General features: G+C 48.8%; 1 protein-coding gene across 6 annotated transcripts in view; it reads right to left on the reverse strand.

The window, feature by feature from the left end:
• DGKZ (diacylglycerol kinase zeta) overlaps positions 1–27834 on the reverse strand; it is a 268679-nt gene that overhangs the window by 65135 nt on the left and 175710 nt on the right. For all 6 annotated transcript variants that reach the window (XM_063944285.1, XM_063944286.1, XM_063944284.1 and 3 more), the window contains 5 exons: positions 22576–22658; positions 22218–22278; positions 17767–17880; positions 12725–12865; positions 12445–12523 (listed from right to left, as the gene is read on the reverse strand). In XM_063944285.1, coding sequence (XP_063800355.1) covers positions 12445–12523; positions 12725–12865; positions 17767–17880; positions 22218–22278; positions 22576–22658 — 478 coding nt within the window. The remainder of the gene's footprint in view (positions 1–12444; positions 12524–12724; positions 12866–17766; positions 17881–22217; positions 22279–22575; positions 22659–27834) is intronic.

Below are 27834 nucleotides of genomic sequence, written 5' to 3' on the forward strand. Positions count from 1 at the left end.
GGGGAAACGTCTAGGTGGATATGTAGTTTATCTCTGACATACGTTTGGATTAAATTCCAAAATTTACCCACTTCAGGGCAGTCCCATAAACAGTGATAAATATCAGCATCTGTCCTGCCACACTTAAAACACTTGGAGTCAGAGGCTGTTCCCATTTGATGCCTTAGTTTTGGTGTAATGTATGATCGGTGTAGTATTTGGTAGTTCATTTCTGCGTAGGATGCTGATATAAGGGTCTTATTGATTTTGGTAAAGGCCGTAAGCATGGCGGAAACATCTATGGACGGGAAGTCTATTAGCCATTTTGCTAGTCCCGTCTGGGTGACTTCCCAATCAATGGGTTTTTTTATGTATGTGTATAACACTGCAGTGGAGGCGTGTAGGTTCGGTGTCATTTGCATAGTTATGTCCATTGTGTTATTCCTATCTTCTTCAGACATCAGTGCTATGGATTTTTTAATGTAGCTTCGTATTTGAAAATATACGAATAGTGGGATTTTAAATTGTGGGAATCTATCGCTAAGCTGTGTGTATGTGTAGATTTGGCGAGTGTTTTGGTCAATCAAGTGATATAGCAACCTGATTCCACCATTTGATAAGGAAAGTAGTGTGGTACGTGTCACCGTCCCTCTATATTCTGGGTTATAAGCTATAGGAAGAAACATCGTGTTATAGCTAGATATACCCATCCTTGAGCGAGCCTGTCTCCAAGCCGCACATGTCGAGGTTAGTAATATGTTATTTTTGGTCAAGGTTGGAAGGGCTGATGGGCGCATATGTAACAGACTGACCAGAGGTAGTCCAGGACAAAAGGCCTGTTCTAGCTCTGTGTTAGCAAAGGACTCAGTTTTATGTATCCAATCAATGGCATATCTATAGTTCGCTGCCAACATGTAGCTTCTGATACAAGGTAAATTGACCCCTCCCAGTTTTTGCGTTTGGCTTAATTTAAATAGGGAAATTCTGGGTTTTTTTTGTGCCCAAATAACCTTTGTTCTTCTTATGATCTTCAGCATCTTTGGAATGAGTGGCAGCAGAGGAAACACGTACACCGACTGAAACCCCCATGGTGTTACCAGCGTGTCCACCGCTATTGCCTGAGGGTCCCTCGACCTGGAACAATATCTCTGAAGTTTCTTGTTGAGGCGAGACGTCATCATGTCTATTTGATGAATTCCCAAAAGACTTGTCACTTCTGTGAAAACCTCTTGATGAAGACCCCACTCTCCTGGATGGAGATCGTGTCTGCTGAGGAAGTATGCTTCCCAGTTGTCCACTCCTGGAATGAAGATCGCTGACAAGAGCGCTTGTATGTCTTTCCGCCCAGCGGAGAACTTTTGTGGCCTCTGCCATTGCCGTCCTGCTCTTTGTTCCACCCTGGCGGTTTATGTGCGCTACTGCTGTTATGTTGTCCGATTGTATTAGGACGGGTCGGTTGCGAAGAAGACGTTCCGCTTGAAGAAGGCCGTTGTAAATGGCCCTCAACTCCAGAACGTTTATGTGTAGACAAACTTCCTGGCTTGACCATTTTCCCTGGAAGATTTCCCCCTGTGTGACTGCTCCCCAGCCTCGGAGACTCGCATCTGTGGTTACTAGGATCCAGTCCTGGATCGCGAACCTGCATCCCTCTAGGAGGTGAGAGCTGTGCAGCCACCACAGGAATGAGATTCTGGTCTTGGAGGATAGGATTATTTTCCGGTGAATGTGCAGATGGGATCCGGACCACTTGTCCAACAGGTCCCACTGAAACACCCTGGCATGGAATCTGCCAAATTGAATGGCCTCGTAGGCCGCCACCACCTTCAGCAACAGAGTGCATTGATGAATTGATACTCTCGTTGGTTTCAGAATTTGTTTGACCAAACTCTGAATTTCCAGAGCCTTCTCTTCTGGAAGAAAAACTCTCTGCAATTCCGTGTCCAGAATCATTCCCAAAAACAACAGCCGCTTCGTCGGATTCAACTGTGACTTCGGCAGGTTTAGGAGCCAACCATGTTGTTGCAGAACTGTCAGGGAGAGCGCAATGTCCTGCTCCAGCTTGTCTTTGGATCTCGCCTTTATCAGGAGATCGTCCAGGTAAGGGATAATTGTGACTCCTTGCCTGCGAAGGAGAACCATCATTTCCGCCATTACCTTGGTGAAAATCATCGAAGCCGTGGATAGACCAAACGGCGTCTGAAATTGGTAATGACAATCCTGAGTAGCAAACCGCAGGTAAGCCTGATACGGAGGATATATGGGGATGTGTAAGTAGGCATCCTTTATGTCGACAGACACCATGAAATCCCCTTCCTCGAGACTGGAGATCACTGCTCGGAGAGATTCCATCTTGAATTTTCTTAGGTAAAGATTGAGGGATTTTAGGTTCAGAATTGGTATGACTGAGCTGTCTGGCTTCGGTACCACAAACAGGCTTGAATAAAAGCCTTCTCCCTGTTGTGCCAGGGGAACCCTGACAATGACTTGATTCCAACACAACTTTTGTATTGCATCGCATACTACCTCCCTGTTCGGAAGAGAAGCTGGTAAGGCTGATTTGAAAAAACGTCGAGGAGGTACGTCTTGAAACTCAGTTTGTACCCCTGGGACACTATTTCTAGAATCCATGGGTCTAGGGCCGAACGAGCCCAGAAATGACTGAAAAGCTTGAGACGTGCCCCCACCGGTGCTGACCCCGCAGAGGAGCTCCAGCGTCATGCGGTGGATATGGCGGAAGCCGGGGAGGACTTCTGTTCCTGAGAACCTGCCACGGCCTGAGATCTTTTACCTTTTCCTCTATTAGCAAGGAAGGAATAACCTCTGCCTTTTTTGTATTTATTTGGCCGAAAGGACTGCATCTGCAAGTGGTGAGCTTTCTTTTGTTGTGGAGGAACATAAGGCAAAAATGACGACTTACCCGCAGTAGCCGTAGATACCAACTCAGCGAGACCTTCGCCAAACAACACACCACCTTTATACGGTAGAGACTCCATAGCTTTCTTAGAGTCAGCATCAGCATTCCATTGATGAATCCACAATGCTCTCCTAGCTGAGGCTGCCATGGCATTCGCCCTTGATCCCAAGAGGCCAATATCTCTCGCCGCTTCCTTTAAGTAGGCTGCAGCGTCCCTGATATAACCTAGCGTTAAAAGGATGGCCCCCTATCCAGGGTATCTATATCAGATGACAAGTTATCTGCCCACTTTTCGATAGCTCTACTCACCCACGCAGATGCAATAGCTGGTCTGAGTAGTGTACCTGTGGTGACATAAATGGATTTTAGCGTATTTTCCTGTCTACCATCTGCAGGATCCTTAAGGGCTGCCGTGTCAGGAGCCGGTAAAGCCACCTTTTTAGACAACCGTGACAGCGCCTTGTCTACAATGGGAGGTGACTCCCACTTCTCTCTATCCCCAGAGGGGAACGGATACGCCATTTGAATCCTTTTGGGAATCAGAAACTTTCTGTCAGGATTTTCCCACATTTTTTCAAAAAGGGCATTCAGTTCATGAGAGGGAGTAAACGTTACCTCAGGTTTCTTTCCCTTAAACATACAGACCCTAGTATCAGGAACAGCAGGGTCCTCGGTGATATGCAACACGTCTTTTATTGCCACAATAATGTACTGAATGCTCTTTGTCAATTTTGGGTCTAATCTGGTATCACTATAGTCGACAATGGAGTCAGTGTCCGTGTCGGTATCCGTGTCTGCTAACTGAGCAAACGAACGTTTATGTGACCCCGAGGGGGTCTGGACCTGTGATAACACATCTTCCACAGATTTTTTCCATACCTGGTTCTGAGACTCAGATTTATCTAATCTCTTATTAATAAGAGCCACATTAGCATTCAAAGCATTCAACACATTTACCCAGTCAGGAGTCGGCGGTGCGGACAGGGTCCCTCCCACAGCCGTTTCAGCCCCCAACCCAGTCTCCTCCTGGGAAGAGCACTCCGCCTCAGACATGCCAACACACCTGTACCGACACCCACAGACACACTGGGCCAAAAGGGGGACAGACCCACAGTAAAGCCTGTTAGAGAAACACAGAGGGAGTTTGCCAGCTCACAACCCAGCGCTTATCCCGGTTCTGAAACTCTTATATATAATGCCTCAGACCCTGCAGCGCTTTATAATCACTTAATATAGCACCAATCTTGCTGTGCCCCCCCCCCGCCCCCCGCCCGTTTTGCACCCTGTTACTTGTTAGCAGTGGTGAGGAAGGACCAGCGTCCCTGCAGCTCTGGAGAGAAAATGGCGCTGATGAGAGCTGTGAGGGCTAAGCCCCGCCTCCTTCATGGCGCACTTCAGCCCGCTCTTTTTTTAAAACAAATAATGCTGGCGGGGGTACGTATTTAGTGCCAAGGCACTACAATATCACTCTGCCAGCCTGAAAAGAGGTCTCTAATGCTGCCCAGGGCGCCCCCCACCGCGCCCTGCAGCATGCCATGCCGCTGTGTTTGGGAGCATGGCGCGCAGCGCGATCGCTGTGCGGTACCTCAGAAGCAGTCACAGAAGTCTTCTATCTTCTTCTACTCACCTGTCTTCTGACTTCTGGCTCTGCAAGGGGGGTGACGGCGGGCTCTGGGAGTGAACCCCTAGGCGTACCTAGTGATCAAACCCTCAAGAGCTAATGGTGCCCTGTAGCCAAGAAGCAGAGCCTTTAAACTCCCTAGAAGTAGGTCTGACTACTCTCCCCTAAGTCTCACGAAGCAGGGAGACTGTTGCCAGCAGTGCTCCCTGAAAATAAAAAAACCTAACAAAGTCTTTCCCGAGAAACTCCGTAGAGCTCCTCAGTTGTGCATCCAGTCTGCCTGGGCACAGATTCTAAACTGGAGTCTGGAGGAGGGGCATAGAGGCAGGAGCCAGTTCACACCCCTTTCAAAATCTTAAAGTGCCTATGTCTCCTGCGGATCCCGTCTATACCCCATGGTTCTTGAAGCATCCCCAGCATCCTCTCGTATGAGAAAATGTGCCTAATGCCAACCACCAGCTCCCGCAGTGCTCACATCCCTGTTCTCTAGCCACACACAGTCTGCCATTCTCCTGTCACCCAACCCCTCCATAATGTGCCCAATGCCAACCACCAGCTCCCGCAGTGCTCACATCCCTGTTCTCTAGCCACACACAGTCTGCCATTATCCTGTCACCCAACCCCACCATAATGTGCCCAATGCCAACCACCAGCTCCCGCAGTGCTCACATCCCTGTTCTGTAGCCACACACAGTCTGCCATTCTCCTGTCACCCATCCCTCTCCATAATGTGCCCAATGCCATCCACCAGCTACCGCAGTGCTCACATCCCTGTTCTGTAGCCACACACAGTCTGCCATTCTCCTGTCACCCAACCCCTCCATAATGTGCCCAATGACAACCACCTGCTCCACAGTGCTCACATTCCTGTTGCGATGGATGTCACTGATGGATGCGACCGCAACGTGATTGACAGGGGCGGACATCTTCTGGGCGACGGTGTAGCGTTGGGGGGGGGGGGAGGGGGCCCAAACTAGGACAGTTTTTGGGGCAGCTGCGTGACCTCAGATGCAGCCGTGCCGCCCCGCCCGCCCCCCCCCCCCCCCCCCCCCCCACAAAAAAAAAAAAAAGCCGGCTGCACAGCCAGGGGTCAATCTTAGATCCGATGCTTTCACAATTAGACTGCGGATGCAACGGGAGGCGGCCTCCCACACGCTTGGAAGCCAAAAACATGTGCAGAGATGAACGTAGATCTGGCTGCGTATGCGGCTCATCTCTGAATAACCCCCATTATGTACAAAAAGCAAAGTGGGAGAAGAGCATTAAAAAGTGGGAAAACCATCCTGGACCCCAATAAAGTGAAATATATGAGCTATAAAGAACCATACTGAAGTTGGCATAAGGAGAGTGCGAGAGGTTTGTAAAAAGTGTCAAATGGCTGAGCTGTAAACTTTTTTTTTTAAGTAACAAAATGCTAAAAAAGCTAACTGTTTTTAGTTTAAACGCTAACAAATAAAACAAAAACATTTGTAAAAAAAAGTAAGGTGATTGTAGCGCAAGTTTTCTTAAAAAAATGTAAAAAAAAAATGTTAAACAGAAATTATTTGTCAAAAATACTTTAATTAAATTTGAGATGCATAAAAATGAAAGAATAAAAAATAAGATTTTACTTACCGATAAATCTATTTCTCGTAGTCCGTAGTGGATGCTGGGACTCCGTCAGGACCATGGGGAATAGCGGCTCCGCAGGAGACAGGGCACAAAATTTAAAAGTTTGACCACTAGGTGGTGTGTACTGGCTCCTCCCCCTATGACCCTCCTCCAAGCCTCAGTTAGGATACTGTGCCCGGACGAGCGTACACAATAAGGAAGGATTTTGAATCCCGGGTAAGACTCATACCAGCCACACCAATCACACCGTACAACTTGTGATCTGAACCCAGTTAACAGTATGACAAACGTAGGAGCCTCTGAACAGACGGCTCACAACAATAACAACCCGATTTTTTTGTAACAATAACTATGTACAAGTATTGCAGACAATCCGCACTTGGGATGGGCGCCCAGCATCCACTACGGACTACGAGAAATAGATTTATCGGTAAGTAAAATCTTATTTTCTCTGACGTCCTAGTGGATGCTGGGACTCCGTCAGGACCATGGGGATTATACCAAAGCTCCCAAACGGGCGGGAGAGTGCGGATGACTCTGCAGCACCGAATGAGAGAACTCCAGGTCCTCCTTAGCCAGGGTATCAAATTTGTAGAATTTTACAAACGTGTTCTCCCCTGACCACGTAGCTGCTCGGCAGAGTTGTAATGCCGAGACCCCTCGGGCAGCCGCCCAAGATGAGCCCACCTTCCTTGTGGAATGGGCCTTGACAGATTTAGGCTGTGGCAGGCCTGCCACAGAATGTGCAAGTTGAATTGTGCTACAAATCCAACGAGCAATCGTCTGCTTAGAAGCAGGAGCACCCAGCTTGTTGGGTGCATACAGTATAAACAGCGAGTCAGATTTTCTGACTCCAGCCGTCCTTGAAATATATATTTTCAATGCTCTGACAACGTCCAGCAACTTGGAATCCTCCAAATCGCTAGTAGCCGCAGGCACCACAATAGGCTGGTTCAGGTGAAACGCTGAAACCACCTTAGGCAGAAAGTGAGGACGCGTCCGCAGTTCTGCCCTGTCCGAATGGAAAATCAGATATGGGCTTTTATACGATAAAGCCGCCAATTCTGACACTCTCCTGGCTGAAGCCAGGGCCAGTAGCATGGTTACTTTCCATGTAAGATATTTCAAATCCACCGATTTGAGTGGCTCAAACCAATGGGATTTGAGAAAATCCAAAACTACATTAAGATCCCACGGTGCCACTGGGGGCACAACCGGGGGCTGTATATGTAGTACTCCCTTTACAAAAGTCTGGACTTCAGGAACTGAAGCCAATTCTTTCTGGAAGAAAATCGACAGGGCCGAAATTTGAACCTTAATGGACCCTAATTTGAGGCCCATAGACAATCCTGTTTGCAGGAAATGTAGGAATCGACCCAGTTGAAATTCCTCCGTCGGGGCCTTCCTGGCCTCACACCACGCAACATATTTTCTCCAAATGCGGTGATAATGTTGTGCAGTCACCTCCTTCCTGGCTTTTACCAGGGTAGGGATGACCTCTTCCGGAATGCCTTTTTCCCTTAGGATTCGGCGTTCAACCGCCATGCCGTCAAACGCAGCCGCGGTAAGTCTTGGAATAGACACGGTCCCTGCTGAAGCAGGTCCCGTCTTAGAGGTAGAGGCCACGGATCTTCCGTGAGCATCTACTGAAGTTCCGGGTACCAAGTTCTTCTTGGCCAATCCGGAGCCACGAGTATCGTTCTTACTCCCCTTTGCCGTATAATTCTCAGTACTTTTGGTATGAGAGGCAGAGGAGGAAACACATACACTGACTGGTACACCCATGGTGTTACCAGAGCGTCTACAGCTATTGCCTGAGGGTCTCTTGACCTGGCGCAATACCTGTCCAGTTTTTTGTTGAGGCGGGACGCCATCATGTCCACCATTGGTCTTTCCCAATGGACCACAATCATGTGGAAGACTTCTGGATGAAGTCCCCACTCTCCCGGGTGCAGATCGTGTCTGCTGAGGAAGTCTGCTTCCCAGTTGTCCACTCCCGGGATGAACACAGCTGACAGTGCTAACACATGATTTTCTGCCCAGCGGAGAATCCTTGCAGCTTCTGCCATTGCCCTCCTGCTTCTTGTGCCGCCCTGTCTGTTTACGTGGGCTACTGCCGTGATGTTGTCCGACTGAATCAACACCGGCTGACCCTGAAGCAGAGGTTTTGCCAGGCTTAGAGCATTGTAGATTGCTCTTAGCTCCAGTATATTTATGTGAAGAGACGTCTCCAGGCTTGACCACACGCCCTGGAAGTTTCTTCCCTGTGTGACCGCTCCCCAGCCTCTCAGGCTGGCATCCGTGGTCACTAGGACCCAGTTCTGTATGCCGAATCTGCGGCCCTCTAACAGATGAGCACTCTGCAACCACCATAGCAGAGACACTCTTGTCCTTGTGGACAATTTTATCCGCTGATGCATCTGCAGATGCGATCCGGACCATTTGTCCAGCAGATCCCACTGAAAAGTTCGTGCATGGAATCTGCCGAATGGAATCGCTTCGTAAGAAGCTACCATTTTTCCCAGGACTCTTGTGCATTGATGCACAGATACTTTTCCTGGTTTTAGGAGGTTCCTGACTAGATCGGATAACTCCCTGGCTTTCTCCTCCGGAAGAAATACCTTTTTCTGAACAGTGTCCAGAATCATCCCTAGGAACAACAGACGTGTCGTCGGGATCAGTTGGGATTTTGGAAAATTCAGAATCCACCCGTGTTGTTGGAGCACTACTTGGGTTAGTGCTACTCCGACCTCCAGCTGTTCTCTGGATCTTGCCCTTATCAGGAGATCGTCCAAGTAAGGGATAATTAAGACGCCTTCTCTTCGAAGAAGGATCATCATTTCGGCCATTACCTTGGTAAAGACCCGGGGTGCCGTGGACAATCCAAACGGCAGCGTCTGAAACTGATAATGACAGTTTTGGACCACGAACCTGAGGTACCCTTGGTGTGAAGGACAAATTGAAACATGAAGGTAAGCATCCTTGATGTCCAAGGACACCATAAAATCCCCTTCTTCCAGATTCGCTATCACTGCTCTGAGTGACTCCATCTTGAACTTGAATTTTTGTATGTACAGGTTCAGAGATTTTAGATTTAGAATCGGTCTTACCGAGCCGTCCGGCTTCGGTACCACAAATAGCGTGGAGTAATACCCCTGTCCCTGTTGTAGGAGGGGTACCTTGACTATCACCTGCTGAGAATACAGCTTGTGAATGGCCTCCAATACCGTCGCCCTGTCGGAGGGAGACGTTGGCAAAGCAGACTTTAGGAAACGGCGAGGAGGGGACTTCTCGAATTCCAACCTGTAACCCTGAGATACTACCTGCAGGATCCAGGGGTCCACCTGCGAGTGAGCCCACTGTGCGCTGAAATGTTTGAGGCGACCCCCCACCGCCCCTGAGTCTGCTTGTAAGGTCCCAGCGTCATGCTGACGCCTTTGTAGAAGCCGGGGAGAGCTTCTGCTCCTGGGAAGGAGCTGCTTGTTGCAGTCTTTTACCCTTTCCTTTGCCTCGGGGCAAATAGGAATGTCCTTTTGCTCGTTTGTTCTTATAGGAACGAAAGGACTGCGGCTGAAAAGCCTGCGGCTTTTTCTGCTGGGAGGTGACCTGGGGTAAAAAGGTGGATTTTCCGGCCGTTGCCGTGGCCACCAGATCCGATAGACCGACCCCAAATAATTCCTCCCCCTTATACGGCAATACTTCCATATGTCGTTTGGAATCCGCATCACCTGACCACTGGCGCGTCCATAAACTTCTTCTGGCAGATATGGACATCGCACTTACTCTTGATGCCAGAGTGCAAATATCTCTCCGTGCATCTCGCATATAAAGAAATGCATCCTTTAACTGCTCTATAGTCAGTAAAATACTGTCCCTATCCAGGGTATCAATATTTTCAGACAGTGACTCAGACCAAGCCACGCCAGCACTGCACATCCAGGCTGAGGCGATTGCTGGTCTCAGTATAACACCCGTATGTGTGTATATACTTTTCAATGTATTCTCCAGCCTCCTATCAGCTGGATCCTTGAGGGCGGCCGTATCAGGAGACGGTAACGCCACTTGCTTTGATAAGCGTGTGAGCGCCTTATCCACCCTAGGAGGTGTTTCCCAGCGCGCCCTAACCTCTGGCGGGAAAGGGTATAATGCCAATAACTTCTTTGAAATTAGCAGTTTTCTATCTGGGGTAACCCACGCTTCATCACACACTTCATTCAGTTCCTCTGATTCAGGAAAAACTATCGGTAGTTTTTTCACACCCCACATAATACCCCTTTTTGTGGTACTTGCAGTATCAGAGATATGCAAAGCCTCCTTCATTGCCGTGATCATATAACGTGTGGCCCTACTGGAAAATACGTTTGCTTCTTCACCGTCGACACTGGATTCAGTGTCAGTGTCTGGGTCTGTGTCGACCGACTGAGGTAAAGGGCGTTTTACAGCCCCTGACGGTGTCTGAGACGCCTGGACAGGTACTAACTGGTTTGCTGGCTGTCTCATGTCGTCAACCGACTTTTGTAGCGTGCTGACACTATCCCGTAATTCCATAAACAAAGCCATCCATTCTGGTGTCGACTCCCTAGGGGGTGACATCACCATTACAGGCAATTGCTCCGCCTCCACGCCAACATCGTCCTCATACATGTCGACACACACGTACCGACACACAGCAGACACACAGGGAATGCTCTGATAGAAGACAGGACCCCACTAGCCCTTTGGGGAGACAGAGGGAGAGTTTGCCAGCACACACCCAAGCGCTATAAATATATATAGGGACAACCTTAATAAGTGTGTTCCCTTTATAGCAGCTCAAATATTATAAATATCGCCAATAAGTGCCCCCCCTCTCTGTTTTTACCCTGTTTCTGTAGTGCAGTGCAGGGGAGAGTCCTGGGAGCCTTCCTCGCAGCGGAGCTGGGCAGGAAAATGGCGCTGTGTGCTGAGGAGAATAGGCCCCGCCCCCTTTTCGGCGGGCTTCTTCTCCCGGTTTTTTTGGAACCTGGCAGGGGTTAAATACATCCATATAGCCCCAGGGGCTATATGTGATATATTTTAGCCAGAATAGGTATATTACATTGCTGCCCAGGGCGCCCCCCCCAGCGCCCTGCACCCTCAGTGACCGCTGGTGTGAAGTGTGCGGAGAGCAATGGCGCACAGCTGCAGTGCTGTGCGCTACCTCATGAAGACTGAGACGTCTTCTGCCGCCGGTTTCTGGACCTCTTCTCTATTCGGCATCTGCAAGGGGGTCGGCGGCGCGGCTCCGGTGACCCATCCAGGCTGTACCTGTGATCGTCCCTCTGGAGCTAGTGTCCAGTAGCCTAAGAAGCAAATCCATCCTGCACGCAGGTGAGTTCACTTCTTCTCCCCTAAGTCCCTCGTTGCAGTGAGCCTGTTGCCAGCAGGACTCACTGAAAATAAAAAACCTAACAAACTTTTTCTAAGCAGCTCTTTAGGAGAGCCACCTAGATTGCACCCTGCTCGGACGGGCACAAAAACCTAACTGAGGCTTGGAGGAGGGTCATAGGGGGAGGAGCCAGTGCACACCACCTAGTGGTCAAACTTTTAAATTTTGTGCCCTGTCTCCTGCGGAGCCGCTATTCCCCATGGTCCTGACGGAGTCCCAGCATCCACTAGGACGTCAGAGAAAACAAAACAAAAAAAAGAAGGAGATTTTGTGTTAATTTGAGCCATTTCTTTTTCTTAACCCCAATAACAGGATATAATTATTGGCCCATTCATTGGGGGGGGATGAGGGGTGTCCAAGTGGCGCTGAAGCAAGTCCCAACATTTTTACCGTAGAAGAAAGATTACCCTACTTTTTCCCCTGCTCAGGGCGGTGAGTTTGGATTGCCACTTGTACATGCAGTAAGAATTTGCCATGAAAACGGCTCACACAAACAGCCTCACGCCTAACTGGACTGACCCCACAGTCTGCCATTCTCTGGTCACCCATCCCCACTCCTGTGGTCCACAAGCCATCACTCATTCCACTCCTGAGATCTGAACACTGCCACCCACCTCAAATGTCCACACCATTACCCAGTAACACTGCTGATGCCCACAAGCTGTCACCTTCTCTCACTCCCTATCACCCACTGCAGTCTGGCCATTCACCGACTCACAATGCCAACCATCCAGCTCCTCTGGTCCACACCCTGCCACCCTTGTCTCTTCCTCTTCTAGCACTTTTCCTAACCTTACCCTATAACGTAGATAAGGATGCTCGTACATTTTTCAGATGCCAGTAACAGCCACACAATCACACAGGACAACAGTGGGGAGCACTTCGCCCCAAGACACACAAACACTACCGTACCTCGGGACTCGTGGAATTCCAGTGTAACTCGAGCGTCAAATCCCAGGCTGAAATAATTATTGAACACATCCAGGGGCAGCTGTAGGAAGGGAGACAGATTTATGCACCATATGTGCTGGTCTTCTACATACATCATTAAATCAACTAATTTGAAGCGTCACTGGCCTGATATATATTCATGTAGTTAATAATCTTCCCATCCATTTATGTCTGGTGTTAATTACAAATAACCATGCTTCTATTTTTAACCAAAGCTGTTCTATCAACATGGTCCACTCACTTTTTCTGTTGCTCCCTCTGCTCTGTCCTCCTCATAGGCTTCAAAGTTTCTCTCCACTTCTAGGTTCCACCGGTCCAGCTGGACTACAGCTCCTTCCTCCACATGGCTCAGGATCTTGGAGAGAGGCTCATCTGTGTAACCCTAGGAAAACAGGCGCAGGCATGGGTAACATGGCACATAGGCGGTCATTGCAGAGGAGGGAATACACATACAAAATCCTGCACACTTCCAGCTCATTCTGACGTGTAACACAGCACTATCACAGGGATATACTGTCACACAGGAGAGAGAGTGCAGGTCTCACAGGGTTATACTGTCACACAGGGAGAGTGCAGGTCTCACAGGGTTATACTGTCACACAGGGAGAGTGCAGGTCTCACAGGGTTATACTGTCACACAGGAGAGTGCAGGTCTCACAGGGTTATACTGTCACACAGGAGAGTGCAGGTCTCACAGGGTTATACGGACACACAGGAGAGAGTGCAGGTATCACAGGGTTATACTGTCACACAGGAGAGAGTGCAGGTCTCACAGGGTTATACTGTCACACAGGGAGAGTGCAGGTCTCACAGGGATATACCGACACACAGGAGAGAGTGCAGGTCTCACAGGGATATACTGTCACACAGGAGAGAGAGTGCAGGTCTCACAGGGTTATACTGTCACACAGGGAGAGTGCAGGTCTCACAGGGTTATACTGTCACACAGGGAGAGTGCAGGTCTCACAGGGTTATACTGTCACACAGGAGAGTGCAGGTCTCACAGGGTTATACTGTCACACAGGAGAGTGCAGGTCTCACAGGGTTATACGGACACACAGGAGAGAGTGCAGGTATCACAGGGTTATACTGTCACACAGGAGAGAGTGCAGGTCTCACAGGGTTATACTGTCACACAGGGAGAATGCAGGTCTCACAGGGATATACTGTCACACAGGGAGAATGCAGGTCTCACAGGGATATACTGACACACAGGAGAGAGAGTGCAGGTCTCACAGGGATATACTGTCACACAGGAGAGAGAGTGCAGGTCTCACAGGGTTATACTGTCACACAGGGAGAGTGCAGGTCTCACAGGGATATACTGTCACACAGGGAGAATGCAGGTCTCACAGGGATATACTGACACACAGGAGAGAGAGTGCAGGTCTCACAGGGATATACTGTCACACAGGAGAGAGAGTGCAGGTCTCACAGGGTTATACTGTCACACAGGGAGAGTGCAGGTCTCACAGGGATATACCGACACACAGGGAGAGAGTGCAGGTCTCACAGGGTTATACTGTCACACAGGGAGAGAGTGCAGGTCTCACAGGGATATACCGACACACAGGGAGAGAGTGCAGGTCTCACAGGGATATACCGACACACAGGGAGAGAGTACAGGTCTCACAGGGTTATACTGTCACACAGGAGAGAGTGCAGATCTCACAGGGTTATACTGTCACACAGGAGAAAGTGTGCAGGTCTCACAGGGTTATACTGTCACACAGGAGAGAGAGTACAGGTCTCACAGGGTTATACTGTCACACAGGGAGAGAGAGTGCAGATCTCACAGGATTATACTGTCACACAGGGAGAGAGAGTGCAGATCTCACAGGGTTATACTATCACACAGGAGAAAGTGTGCAGGTCTCACAGGGTTATACTGTCACACAGGAGAGTGCAGGTCTCACAGGGTTATACTGTCACACAGGAGAGTGCAGGTCTCACAGGGTTATACGGACACACAGGAGAGTGCAGGTATCACAAGGTTATACTGTCACATAGGGAGAGCGTGCAGGTCTCACAGGGTTATACTGTCACACAGGGAGAGAGTGCAGGTCTCACAGGGTTATACGGACACACAGGAGAGAGTGCAGGTATCACAAGGTTATACTGTCACATAGGGAGAGCGTGCAGGTCTCACAGGGTTATACTGACACACAGGGAGAGAGTGTGCAGGTCTCACAGGGTTAAACCAACCCACAGGAGAGGGAGTGCAGGTCTCACAGGGTTATACTGTCACACAGGGAGAGTGCGCAGGTCTCACAGGGTTAAACCAACCCACAGGAGAGAGAGTGCAGGTCTCACAGGGTTATACTGTCACACAGGGAGAGAGTGCAGGTCTCACAGGGTTATACTGACACACAGGGAAAAAGTACAGGTCTCACAACTTATTCCTACATACAGGAGAAAGTGCAGGTGTATACAGTCTTACAGGTCCTAGTGACACACAGGGGAGTGCAGTCTCACAGCTGCAATTGACACACAAGAGGAGTGCAGGGTCACAGCTCCCAGTAACAGACAGAAGGAGTGCAGGGTCACAGCTCCCAGTAACAGACAGGAGGAGTGCAGGGTCACAGCTCCCAGTAACAGACAGGAGGAGTGCAGGGTCACAGCTCCCAGTAACAGACAGGAGGAGTGCAGGGTCACAGCTCCCAGTAACAGACAGGAGGAGTGCAGGGTCACAGCTCCCAGTAACAGACAGGAGGAGTGCAGGGTTACAGCAACCAGTAACATACAGGAGGAGTGCAGGGTCACAGCTCCCAGTAACAGACAGAAGGAGTGCAGGGTCACAGCTCCCAGTAACAGACAGGAGTAGTGCAGGGTCACAGCTCCCAGTAACAGACAGGAGGAGTGCAGGGTCACAGCTCCCAGTAACAGACAGGAGGAGTGCAGGGTCACAGCTCCCAGTAACAGACAGGAGGAGTGCAGGGTCACAGCTCCCAGTAACAGACAGGAGGAGTGCAGGGTCACAGCTCCCAGTAACAGACAGGAGGAGTGCAGGGTTACAGCAACCAGTAACATACAGGAGGAGTGCAGGGTTACAGCAACCAGTAACAGACAGGAGGAATGCAGGGTCACAGCTCCCGGTAACAGACAGGAGGAGCGCAGGGGTACAGCTCCCAGTAACAGACAGGAGGAGTGCAGGGTCCCAGCTCCCAGTAACAGACAGGAGGAGTGCAGGGGTACAGCTCCCAGTAACAGACAGGAGGAGTGCAGGGGTACAGCTCCCAGTAACAGACAGGAGGAGTGCAGGGTCACAGCAACCAGTAACAGACAGGAGGAGCGCTGGGTTACAGCTCCCAGTAACAGACAGGAGGAATGCAGGGTCACAGCTCCCAGTAACAGACAGGAGGAGCGCAGGGGTACAGCTCCCAGTAACAGACAGGAGGAGCGCAGGGGTACAGCTCCCAGTAACAGACAGGAGGAGTGCAGGGTCCCAGCTCCCAGTAACAGACAGGAGGTGTGCAGGGTCCCAGCTCCCAGTAACAGACAGGAGGAGTGCAGGGTCACAGCTCCCAGTAACAGACAGGAGGAGTGCAGGGTCACAGCTCCCAGTAACAGACAGGAGGAGTGCAGGGTCACAGCTCCCAGTAACAGACAGGAGGAGTGCAGGGTCACAGCTCCCAGTAACAGACAGGAGGAGTGCAGGGTCACAGCTCCCAGTAACAGACAGGAGGAGTGCAGGGTCACAGCTCCCAGTAACAGACAGGAGGAGTGCAGGGTTACAGCAACCAGTAACATACAGGAGGAGTGCAGGGGTACAGCTCCCAGTAACAGACAGGAGGAGTGCAGGGGTACAGCAACCAGTAACAGGAGGAATGCAGTGTCACAGCTCCCAGTAACAGACAGGAGGAGTGCAGGGGTACAGTAACCAGTAACAGACAGGAGGAGTGCAGGGGTACAGTAACCAGTAACAGACAGGAGGAGTGCAGGGTCACAGCTCCCAGTAACAGACAGAAGGAGCGCAGGGGTACAGTAACCAGTAACAGACAGGAGGAGTGCAGGGGTACAGCTCCCAGTAACAGACAGGAGGAGTGCAGGGTTACAGCTCCCAGTAACAGACAGGAGGAGTGCAGGGGTACAGCTCCCAGTAACAGACAGGAGGAGCGCAGGGTTACAGCTCCCAGTAACAGACAGGAGGAGCGCAGGGTTACAGCTCCCAGTAACAGACAGGAGGAGTGCAGGGGTACAGCTCCCAGTAACAGACAGGAGGAGTGCAGGGGTACAGCTCCCAGTAACAGACAGGAGGAGTGCAGGGGTACAGCTCCCAGTAACAGACAGAAGGAGCGCAGGGGTACAGTAACCAGTAACAGACAGGAGGAGTGCAGGGGTACAGCTCCCAGTAACAGACAGGAGGAGTGCAGGGTTACAGCTCCCAGTAACAGACAGGAGGAGTGCAGGGGTACAGCTCCCAGTAACAGACAGGAGGAGTGCAGGGGTACAGCTCCCAGTAACAGACAGAAGGAGCGCAGGGGTACAGTAACCAGTAACAGACAGGAGGAGCGCAGCGTCACAGCTCCCAGTAACAGACAGAAGGAGAGCAGGGGTACAGTAACCATTAACAGACAGGAGGAGTGCAGGGGTACAGCTCCCAGTAACAGACAGGAGGAGCGCAGGGTTACAGCTCCCAGTAACAGACAGGAGGAGTGCAGGGGTACAGCAACCAGTAACAGACAGGAGGGGTGCAGGGGTACAGTAACCAGTAACAGACAGGAGGAGTGCAGGGGTACAGCAACCAGTAACAGACAGGAGGAGTGCAGGGGTACAGTAACCAGTAACAGACAGGAGGAGTGCAGGGGTACAGTAACCAGTAACAGACAGGAGGGGTGCAGGGGTACAGTAACCAGTAACAGACAGGAGGAGTGCAGGGGTACAGCTCCCAGTAACAGACAGGAGGAGTGCAGGGGTACAGTAACCAGTAACAGACAGGAGGAGTGCAGGGGTACAGTAACCAGTAACAGACAGGAGGGGTGCAGGGGTACAGTAACCAGTAACAGACAGGAGGAGTGCAGGGGTACAGTAACCAGTAACAGACAGGGGGAGTGTAGCGTCACAGCTCCCAGTAACAGACAGGAGGAGTGTAGGGTTATAGCTCCCAGTAACAGACATGAGGAGTGCAGGGGTACAGTAACCAGTAACAGACAGAAGGAGTGCAGGGGTACAGTAACCAGTAACAAGACAGGAGGAGTGTAGGGTTATAGCTCCCAGTAACAGACATGAGGAGTGCAGGATAGCAGCCTCAGAGCTTATCCTGACACACAGATGAGAACTCACCCCACCCCAGTTGAGGGTTCTTGCAAGATCATTTCCTGTACCAAGAGGTAGGATTGCAACAGGCGGAGGAGGGAAAAGGTGCAGTTGATCCAGCACAGAGAGGATCCAGCCCACCTGTGGCAAAAGAGCATTCTTTATTGTGAAACAGGGAGAACAATTAAAATAAAAATCTTTAAGCCAGAGGAAAACAAAAACCTCACAAAAAGACAAACAAGTAAAAAGCTACTCAGCACAATATAGGTCATAAAAACAATTTAATCTAAGGAAGTATTTCTATGTCCAAACTGCAGAAACAACTGTAAGGTGCATTTTATTTATTTATGTTAAATCAATTTAAGCTCATAGAGGGGCACTGGAGTAACGCTGGAATATAGTGGATACAAAAAGAGTGCGGCACTTCAAATCAGTCTGTGCTCCTCCCCCTATACCCCATGCCTGCCAGGAGCACTTCAGTTATATGTAACAGATGCCTACAGGAAAGAAGCGAGAGGGACGAACAAGTAAGAGGAAAGAACATCCTCCTCCTAAAACATTGGTACCGATGAGCAGCTGATGAGGACGTCCGGCTGATCCTGCATCACCTCCAGTGGCGAGTATAACTAACCCTCCCGTAGCCTAACCCTAACCTTCCCCTCACAAAGCCTGACCCTCCCATCTCGAGGCCTAAACATAAACCTTCGCTGCCGCAGCCTAACCATTTGCTGCTGAAGCCTAATTCTATTCCACCCCCTAGTGGCTAACCCTAACCAACATGCTGCCTAACCCTCCGATGCTGCAGCCCAACCCTAAGCATATCGACATCTCACATGTATGATCTGACAATCTTGATAAAAAAGTGCTGATTGATCTGCTACAAGCAGAGCAGTTCTGGCTGAAATTGAAGCTTCTCCTGAAGCAGAGCCCAATCCGGAAGTAAAATGAGAAAGGGAAAAGCTCCTGCTTGCTGAAAAATCGCCAAAAGAAAAAATGTGGGGAACTTTAACTTCACGAATCAAACAGGTCACAAGAAAAAGATTAAGATTTCACGGGATATAGATGTGTCCTCATACATCTAGTCGCAATACGCCATGAAGCGTGCGATGTCTGGCCTCAGTGAGCTGCCAGGTTCCATGCAACTCTAATGTCGGGAGTCTTCTTTTCACGAAAGGGATAATCAACCATTTGCTCCCAAATGCTGGAAAACAAACAATGCTCTTTCAGACAAATTGGTTACATGTGTTTCATTTAACACATTTATCCGAACAATTGTTTTTGTCCGTTTTCCAGCGTTTGCAAGCAAATGGTTGATGGTCATTCGCTCCCATACATTACCAGATATTTGTTCCCACCAGACCGATTGGACAGGTAAATCTTTAGGCGTGTACCCAGCTTAAGATGCATTTTTGGCAAAAAAAAAATGCCCGACGCTAAAAGATTCTCGCAGGACCTGACGGACTGCAGCAATGATGTATGAGGACACGTCTGTATAGGAAACAAAAATAGGGGCTCTACATGCAGTGCACTCTGTAAAAACATCTGCAACTCCTGTACCTGTTAGAGCTTTCCCTGAAAGAAAGCCAAACAAGCTAAAACTTGTGCCTTCAGATAACCAGGCGCATCACAACTAGAAGAAACAAATAAATTAGCTGAAAGTCTCACAGCACTACCATCACGTCTTATCAAAATCACCTTTGGTTCTGGTTGCACCTTTTTGTTCAACCAAAACATCATCATGAAGACGTCTGGCTGATACCACCTTTCCACCAGCTGAATAAAGACTTGTGAATGAATGGAACATTCCCCAGGATGAATAATCTGGCACAGAAGAAAGTCGCACCTAACTTGCCTGTGCCCAGTATGAACACCACCATGATGGCCTAAACATTTCAATCCAAAAATTACAAAATCTGTTGAGTCTCTCATATGGCCAGAGAACTCATTGTGCACTACTGAGACCTGTAGCTAGCCATGGCTGTGACATTGTTGGACTGGATTTTTACTGATTTTCTGCGCAAGAGATGGTGTCCACTTACTAAGGTGTAGACTATCACCATTATCTCTAGGACATTGATAGGAAGTCTACACCTTGAACCAGTCGATCCAGCGATGGGTGTTCAAAGACTTGAAAACCAAAGTGGAATGAAAAGACCATATGGATTCTGCACCAGCAAGAGACTGTAGTTAGACCCCCAACTTTCTTTGTCCATCAATAACTGGAAAGACAATTCCAGAGGCGAGTAAAGACTGAATGACTTCCCGCAAAGCAAGATTCTGTGCCCTGTCTACAGAAAGACCTGTGGTGAAAAACAGTCTGGGAGCTGAGCACAGAAAATCTAGAACATCTCTTTCTTACAATGCCTCTCATCCCGGTGTCTTTAATGGAACTGAACCACTGATGCCAGAAGTGAGGCAGACAGACACCCACCTTGGGTGGGACTGTTACTTGTCAAGCTTCTCAATTTTTTTGAAAGGCAGGAGACAGGCTAACCAAGCCCGTCGGTCTCTCTGCTGGTCCACTTGAAGGACAAAGGGCTGACTTTGTAAGGACAATCCTCTCACTCCATGTGAGAGAATAAATGGTCTTATCAGCTCTGGACCAAATAAGAGACTAAGAGTGGAAACATCTCCAGTGCCTACTTAGCCTCCATGTCTGCATCCATGGATTTTAACCAGAGACTACACATGTTGCTGTTCTTGCCCCTGTATGATTAGCATCCAAAGCTGCATCAACCAGGTACTGTAGGACATACTGACAATGCTCCACCAAGGTAAGCAACCATTCATTAATCCTCTGCCAAGTCGCAAAAAAAAATCACTTCAGGAGGCTCTCCATCCTTCGTTCTGTGTCATCTTTAAGAGACGCAGCACCAGTGATTAGAATGGTGGTGGACGGACAAGCTCCACATCCTCTCCACAACCTCTATTGGAAGAGGATAACTTACCAAAAATCTACCTTGCCCAAGCCTGGGTTACTAGATCCTTCAGAACTGGAATGGAGGAAATTAATACGGACAGTTCACTGTACACTTAAACTGAGAAAAGCTGCAAACCTCCAGAACATCAGTTTCCAGGACATTCGGTGCCAGACATACACCCGCGCTCTACCAACCCTAAGTCTGCCCCACCTGGCTTAGCCAATAAGTCCTAGGGGTCTGGTACCCCTAATGGACAGAGACCCTTGGCACTGGAGCTCACCAATTTCTTAGAAAATGAAATACCTCTCCCAGAATGTGCTCTGCTTTGCTGCATAGAGCTGTAGGCGAAAGTTGTAGACTAGAGAAGGAACAAAGTCTAAACATAAAGTTAACTAAACTGAAGTGCTCCCAGCAGGCATGGGGTATAACAGGGAGGACAGGGAAAAGGCTTTCAAATTAAAACTGCCTGAACAACTCCTGCACTCACTCTACACCGTCAACCCAGTGTTCACCATTTAGAGAGCTAGGATTGTTGCATTGTGCTTTCCCAAAGCTGTCCAAGTTGGTGTGTATATAACTTACCCACCTTCTTCTCAGTAACCTAAGCCTATCCACATGGTGCTTCTAAACAACCTTCAGCAGCGGTTTGCCTACAGTTTCTGTAGAACATGGATGGACAAATTCTGCTCTTTGGACAACGATACAGTCAGCACTGGTTGGCAGAATAAACGGGTCTTTCAAGAAAGCATTGCATTGAACAGATTGCCCACCCCTGCTCTAAAGTGAGTAGTAAAGAGAAGGAATCCTGCTAACTGTCCGCTGACCAGCAGAGTGCTCTAAATATACTGTCCAGGCAATGCAATCAGGTACAATATTACCTCCCCTCTGTACAGTCCACACGTAACGTCACATATTTTGTCTTTCTTCACTTTCACATTCTACTGCACTTGGGCCAACATTGTTGGGTGGCCATATACATGCCATTAAGAGCCTCCACAATTGAGTGGACCGTTATGCAATAGGCAGCATCTATCCCTGTGTATCAGGGCCTATTTCCCTAAAGATTGCAAGCTTGCAAGCAGGGCCCTCCTACCTCTGTCTGTCTGTTATTACCCAGTTTTATTCTATCACTGTTGTTCCAATTATAAAGCGCAATTAATGCTGCGCTATATAATAAAATGTTAATAAATAAATATTAAATGAAGTAGTTACAAAGATAAAAAATCTTCTTATGCCTATACTCAGGTATACAAATAATTAACTTTTGTTTCCTTCAAAGTTTACAAAAAAAGAAAAGTAAAGAAATAGGAAAGATAAGAAGATGTTATGTTGGCGCACTTCCATGAAGTAGGTCGCTTCCCGTTGCCATGGTTTATTTCTTTTCTCTGGCTTACTGGTTTGAATCACTCTTAATGGTTTCAATCACTCTTAATCTCCCTTAATGGTTTGAATCACATGGACATATCCAGAGACAAGAAAGCGAGAGAGGCTGCAGTACAAAGAGAGTGATCGCACAGCGCACAGACAGAAACACAACCCAGGACACACGAGACTCACAGTGCCATCACCTCCACACGCTAGGATGCGCAATGACGGAACCTTCCGATACATCTCTAACCTGCCAAAAAGACACAAGAAAGATTAATGAGCGCAGTCCAAGCACGAGGCAGACACAAGGACAATGACTGTGTGTCTCAAACTAGGTTTACTGTTTGTTTTTCTAACAATCATACAACATGGTAACATGCTATTATAGTTACAAATTATTCAGTTTGGTTTTCCATATACCATTATCTTGTTTATCTACTTACACCTGTTACAGTAAAATGTTGCCATTAGAATTGAACAATAACAAACGGACGGATTAACAGGAGATACAGGAAACCACCATACACCAGCTGCACGCAACACTTACGCTTCCTTTGGGCCACCTTGACTGAGATCAAACACTTGTCGTGGATTCAGATACCACATGAAGGACTGAAGGATCTTCACCCCCTGTTTGTGACAGACATAGAAATTACTCCTCCTCATCAGACCATAGACAAGGTGACCTCAGACAACCCACAAAATACTCATTGGCTCTACAACAGTCAGTCACTCTCCAGGTTCTGAGTACCAGTGGGGTAGACATATGGAGTGAGATAAGCCAAGTCTGCCATGGGACATTAGACAAACACGGCATGTCTGAGGCTTCGTGAGATACAGTAATATGGGAGTATTGAGGAGTTTAAGACAACAGAGGTTTAATCCAGGGTAACAGAAACAGCGTAAGGAAGAAAGGCAGAAGACATGAAAGCGGGGAGGGGAAATTAATCAAATATAGGAAAATGAAGGCGGAAGACAGAAAGGATGAGACACCGCACACACACATGTAATATAGTAAAGAGAAAGAGGAGAACAAACAAGGTACACTGAAATATTGATGAGAGACTATAGCAAATGATTGGAAAGGAAAGGAAGAGACTTGGGCCCTCATCAGAGTTGTTCGCTCGCTAGCTGTTTTTAGCAGCAGTGCAAACGCTAAGCCGCCACCCCCTGGGAGTGTATCTTAGCTTAGCAGAAGTGCGAACGAAAGGATCGCAGCGCTGCTACAAAAAAAGATTGTGCAGTTTCAGAGTAGCTCGAAACTTACTCCTACCTTACGATCACTGCAGACTGTTTAGTTCCTGTTTTGACGTCACAAACACGCCCTGTGTTCGGCCAGCCACTCCCCCGTTTCTCTAGCCACTCCTGCGTTTTTATCTGGCACGCCTGCGTTTTTCAGCACACTCCCTGAAAACGGTCAGTTACCTCCCAGAAACACCTACTTCCTGTCAATCACACAACGATCAGCAGTGCGACTGAAAAGCGTCCCTAGACCTTGTGTAAAACTACGTCGTGTTTTGTGAAAGAACAAAGCGCGTGCACACTGCGTACCATGCGCAGAAGTGCCGATTTTTTGCCTGACCGCTGCGCTGCGAACAACGGCAGTTAGCAATCAACTCGGAATGACCCCCTTGGTTAGTGTAGCAAAGGGGGTTTCTCAACAGGTCATGTTTTCCGGATTCAAGTCTGTGGAAACAGATGGGATAATCTCTGACCCAGCAAAATAGATCAGGTCACCTGTACATGGTTAAAGAAATCCAGAAAACATTACCTGTTGGAGGTACTCGAGGACAGACGTTGAGAACCAGAGATGTAGCAAAACAAAGTACTAGTTAGATAGGGAGAAGGTAAGAGAAAGCTAATGGACTGTCATGCTCCCATAACTTGATTATTGAAACTCTTCACTCACCGGTCTGCTACAAAGCCGGCAGCTGTACTTCAATACATTTCAATTTATATTCATCACTTCCCCACTCCTGAAACACACTGCCTCCCATTGCTCTGGCTGCCAGTATCCCACCATAGCCCTCGATGTTACTGGACCAGCCCCCCTCTTCCTAATTACCTGCTTTATTATTATTATTATTATTATCTTTTTGTTTATATAGCACCGCCAAAGCATCCGGAGCACCAAATAAGCAAAAATAAGATTTTACTCACCGGTAAATCTATTTCTCGTAGTCCGTAGTGGATGCTGGGAACTCCGAAAGGACCATGGGGAATAGCGGCTCCGCAGGAGACTGGGCACAACTAAAGAAAGCTTTTAGGTCACCTGGTGTGCACTGGCTCCTCCCACTATGACCCTCCTCCAAGCCTCAGTTAGGACACTGTGCCCGGACGAGCTGACATAATAAGGAAGGATTTTGAATCCCGGGTAAGACTCATACCAGCCGTATAACTCGTGATACTATACCCAGTTTAACAGTATGAAAACAACTGAGACTCTCAACAGATGGCTCAACAATAACCCTTTAGTTAACAATAACTATGTACAAGTATTGCAGACAATCCGCACTTGGGACGGGCGCCCAGCATCCACTACGGACTACGAGAAATAGATTTACCGGTGAGTAAAATCTCATTTTCTCTGACGTCCTAGTGGATGCTGGGAACTCCGAAAGGACCATGGGGATTATACCAAAGCTCCCAAACGGGCGGGAGAGTGCGGATGACTCTGCAGCACCGAATGAGAGAACTCAAGGTCCTCCTCAGCCAGGGTATCAAATTTGTAGAATTTTGCAAACGTGTTTGCCCCTGACCAAGTAGCAGCTCGGCAAAGTTGTAAAGCCGAGACCCCTCGGGCAGCCGCCCAAGATGAGCCCACCTTCCTTGTGGAATGGGCTTTTACTGATTTAGGATGCGGCAGTCCAGCCGCAGAATGCGCCAGCTGAATTGTGCTACAAATCCAGCGAGCAATAGTCTGCTTAGAAGCAGGAGCACCCAGCTTGTTGGGTGCATACAGGATAAATAGCGAGTCAGTTTTCCTGACTCTAGCCGTCCTGGAAACATAAATTTTCAAGGCCCTGACTACGTCCAGCAACTTGGAATCCTCCAAGTCCCTAGTAGCCGCAGGCACCACAATAGGTTGGTTCAAGTGAAAAGCTGATACCACCTTAGGGAGAAACTGGGGACGAGTACTCAATTCTGCCCTATCCATATGGAAAATCAGATAAGGGCTTTTACATGACAAAGCCGCCAATTCTGACACACGCCTGGCTGAAGCCAAGGCCAATAACATGACCACTTTCCACGTGAGATATTTTAGATCCACGGTTTTAAGTGGCTCAAACCAATGTGATTTTAAGAAACTCAACACCACGTTGAGATCCCAAGGTGCCACTGGAGGCACAAAAGGGGGCTGAATATGCAGCACTCCCTTAACAAACGTCTGAACTTCAGGTAGTGAAGCTAGTTCTTTCTGGAAGAAAATCGACAGAGCCGAGATCTGTACCTTAATGGAGCCTAATTTCAGGCCCATAGTCACTCCTGCTTGTAGGAAATGCAGAAATCGACCCAGTTGAAATTCCTCTGTTGGGGCCTTTTTGGCCTCACACCAAGCAACATACATCTGCCATATGCGGTGATAATGCTTTGCAGTTACATTTTTCCTGGCTTTAATCAGCGTAGGAATGACTTCCTCCGGAATGCCCTTTTCCTTCAGGATCCGGCGTTCAACCGCCATGCCGTCAAACGCAGCCGCGGTAAGTCTTGGAACAGACAGGGCCCCTGCTGCAGCAGGTCCAGTCTGAGCGGCAGAGGCCATGGGTCCTCTGAGATCATCTCTTGAAGTTCCGGGTACCACGCTCGTCTTGGCCAATCCGGAACCACGAGTATTGTTCTTACTCCTCGTTTTCTTATTATTCTCAGTACCCTTGGTATGAGAGGCAGAGGAGGGAACACATAAACTGACTGGTACACCCACGGTGTCACTAGAGCGTCCACAGCTATCGCCTGAGGGTCCCTTGACCTGGCGCAATATCTCTCTAGTTTTTTGTTTAGGCGGGACGCCATCATGTCCACCTGTGGCCTTTCCCAACGGTTTACCAACAGTTGGAAGACTTCTGGATGAAGTCCCCACTCTCCCGGGTGTAGGTCGTGTCCGCTGAGGAAGTCTGCTTCCCAGTTGTCCACTCCCGGAATGAACACTGCTGACAGTGCTAAGACGTGATTTTCCGCCCATCGGAGAATCCTTGTGGCTTCAGCCATCGCCATCCTGCTTCTTGTGCCGCCCTGTCGGTTTACATGGGCGACTGCCGTGATGTTGTCTGATTTGATCAGTACCGGCTGGTTTTGAAGCAGAGGCCTTGCCAGACTTAGGGCATTGTAAATGGCCCTCAGTTCCAGAATATTTATGTGTAGGGACGACTCCTGACTTGACCAAAGTCCTTGGAAATTTCTTCCCTGTGTGACTGCCCCCCAGCCTCGAAGGCTGGCATCCGTGGTTACCAGGACCCAGTCCTGTATGCCGAATCTGCGGCCCTCTTGAAGATGAGCACTCTGCAGCCACCACAGTAGAGATACCCTGGTCCTTGGAGACAGGGTTATCAGCCGATGCATCTGAAGATGCGATCCCGACCACTTGTCCAAGAGGTCCCACTGAAAGGTTCTTGCATGGAACCAGCCGAATGGAATTTTGCTTCGTAAGAAGCTACCATTTTTCCCAGGACTCGTGTGCAGTGATGCACCGATACCTGTTTTGGTTTCAGGAGGTCTCTGACTAGAGATGACAGCTCCTTAGCTTTCTCCTGCGGGAGAAACACTTTTTTCTGTTCTGTGTCCAGAACCATCCCCAGGAACAGTAGGAACCAGCTGTGACTTTGGAATGTATAGAATCCATCTGTGCTGTTGTAGCACTTCCCGAGATAGTGCTACTCCGACCAACAACTGCTCCTTGGACCTCGCCTTTATAAGGAGATCATCCAAGTACGGGATAATTAAAACTTCCTTTCTCGAAGGAGTATAATCATTTCTGCCATTACCTTGGTAAAGACCCTCGGTGCCGTGGACAGTCCAAACGGCAGTGTTTGGAATTGGTAATGGCAATCCTGTACCACAAATCTGAGGTACTCCTGGTGAGGATGGTAAATGGGGACATGTAGGTAAGCCTCCTTGATGTCCAGGGATACCATGTAATCCCCCTCCTCCAGGCTTGCAATAATCGCCCTGAGCGATTCCATCTTGAACTTGAATTTTTTTATGTATGTGTTCAAGGATTTCAAATATAAAATGGGTCTCACCGAACCGTCCGGTTTCGGTACCACAAACACTGTGGAATAGTAACCCCGTCCTTGTTGAAGTAGGGGCACCTTGACTATCACCTGCTGGGAATACAGCTTGTGAATTGCCTCTAGCACAGTCTCCCTGCCTGAGGAAGTTGTCGGCAAGGCAGATTTGAGGAAACGGCGGGGGGGAGACGCCTCGAATTCCAGCTTGTACCCCTGAGATACTACTTGAAGGATCTAGGGATCCACCTGTGAGCGAGCCCACTGATCGCTGAAATTTTTGAGGCGGCCCCCCACCGTACCTGGCTACGCCTGTGGAGCCCCCCCGTCATGCGGTGGACTCAGAGGAAGCGGGGGAAGAATTTTAATTTTGGGAACTGGCTGACTGGTGCAGCTTTTTCCCTCTTCCCTCGTTTTACACGCTTGCATTTCTGAAGCCGAAAGGACTGTACCTGATAATACAGTGCTTTCTGAGGCTGTGAGGAAACCTGAGGTAAAAACATTTTCTTCCCAGCTGTTGCTGTGGATACGAGGTCCCAGAGACCATCCCCAAACAATTCCTCACCCTTATAAGGCTCTATGTG

This window comes from Pseudophryne corroboree, chromosome 11 (genome assembly GCF_028390025.1).
Source record: "Pseudophryne corroboree isolate aPseCor3 chromosome 11, aPseCor3.hap2, whole genome shotgun sequence".
Classification (NCBI taxonomy): Eukaryota; Metazoa; Chordata; class Amphibia; order Anura; family Myobatrachidae; genus Pseudophryne; species Pseudophryne corroboree.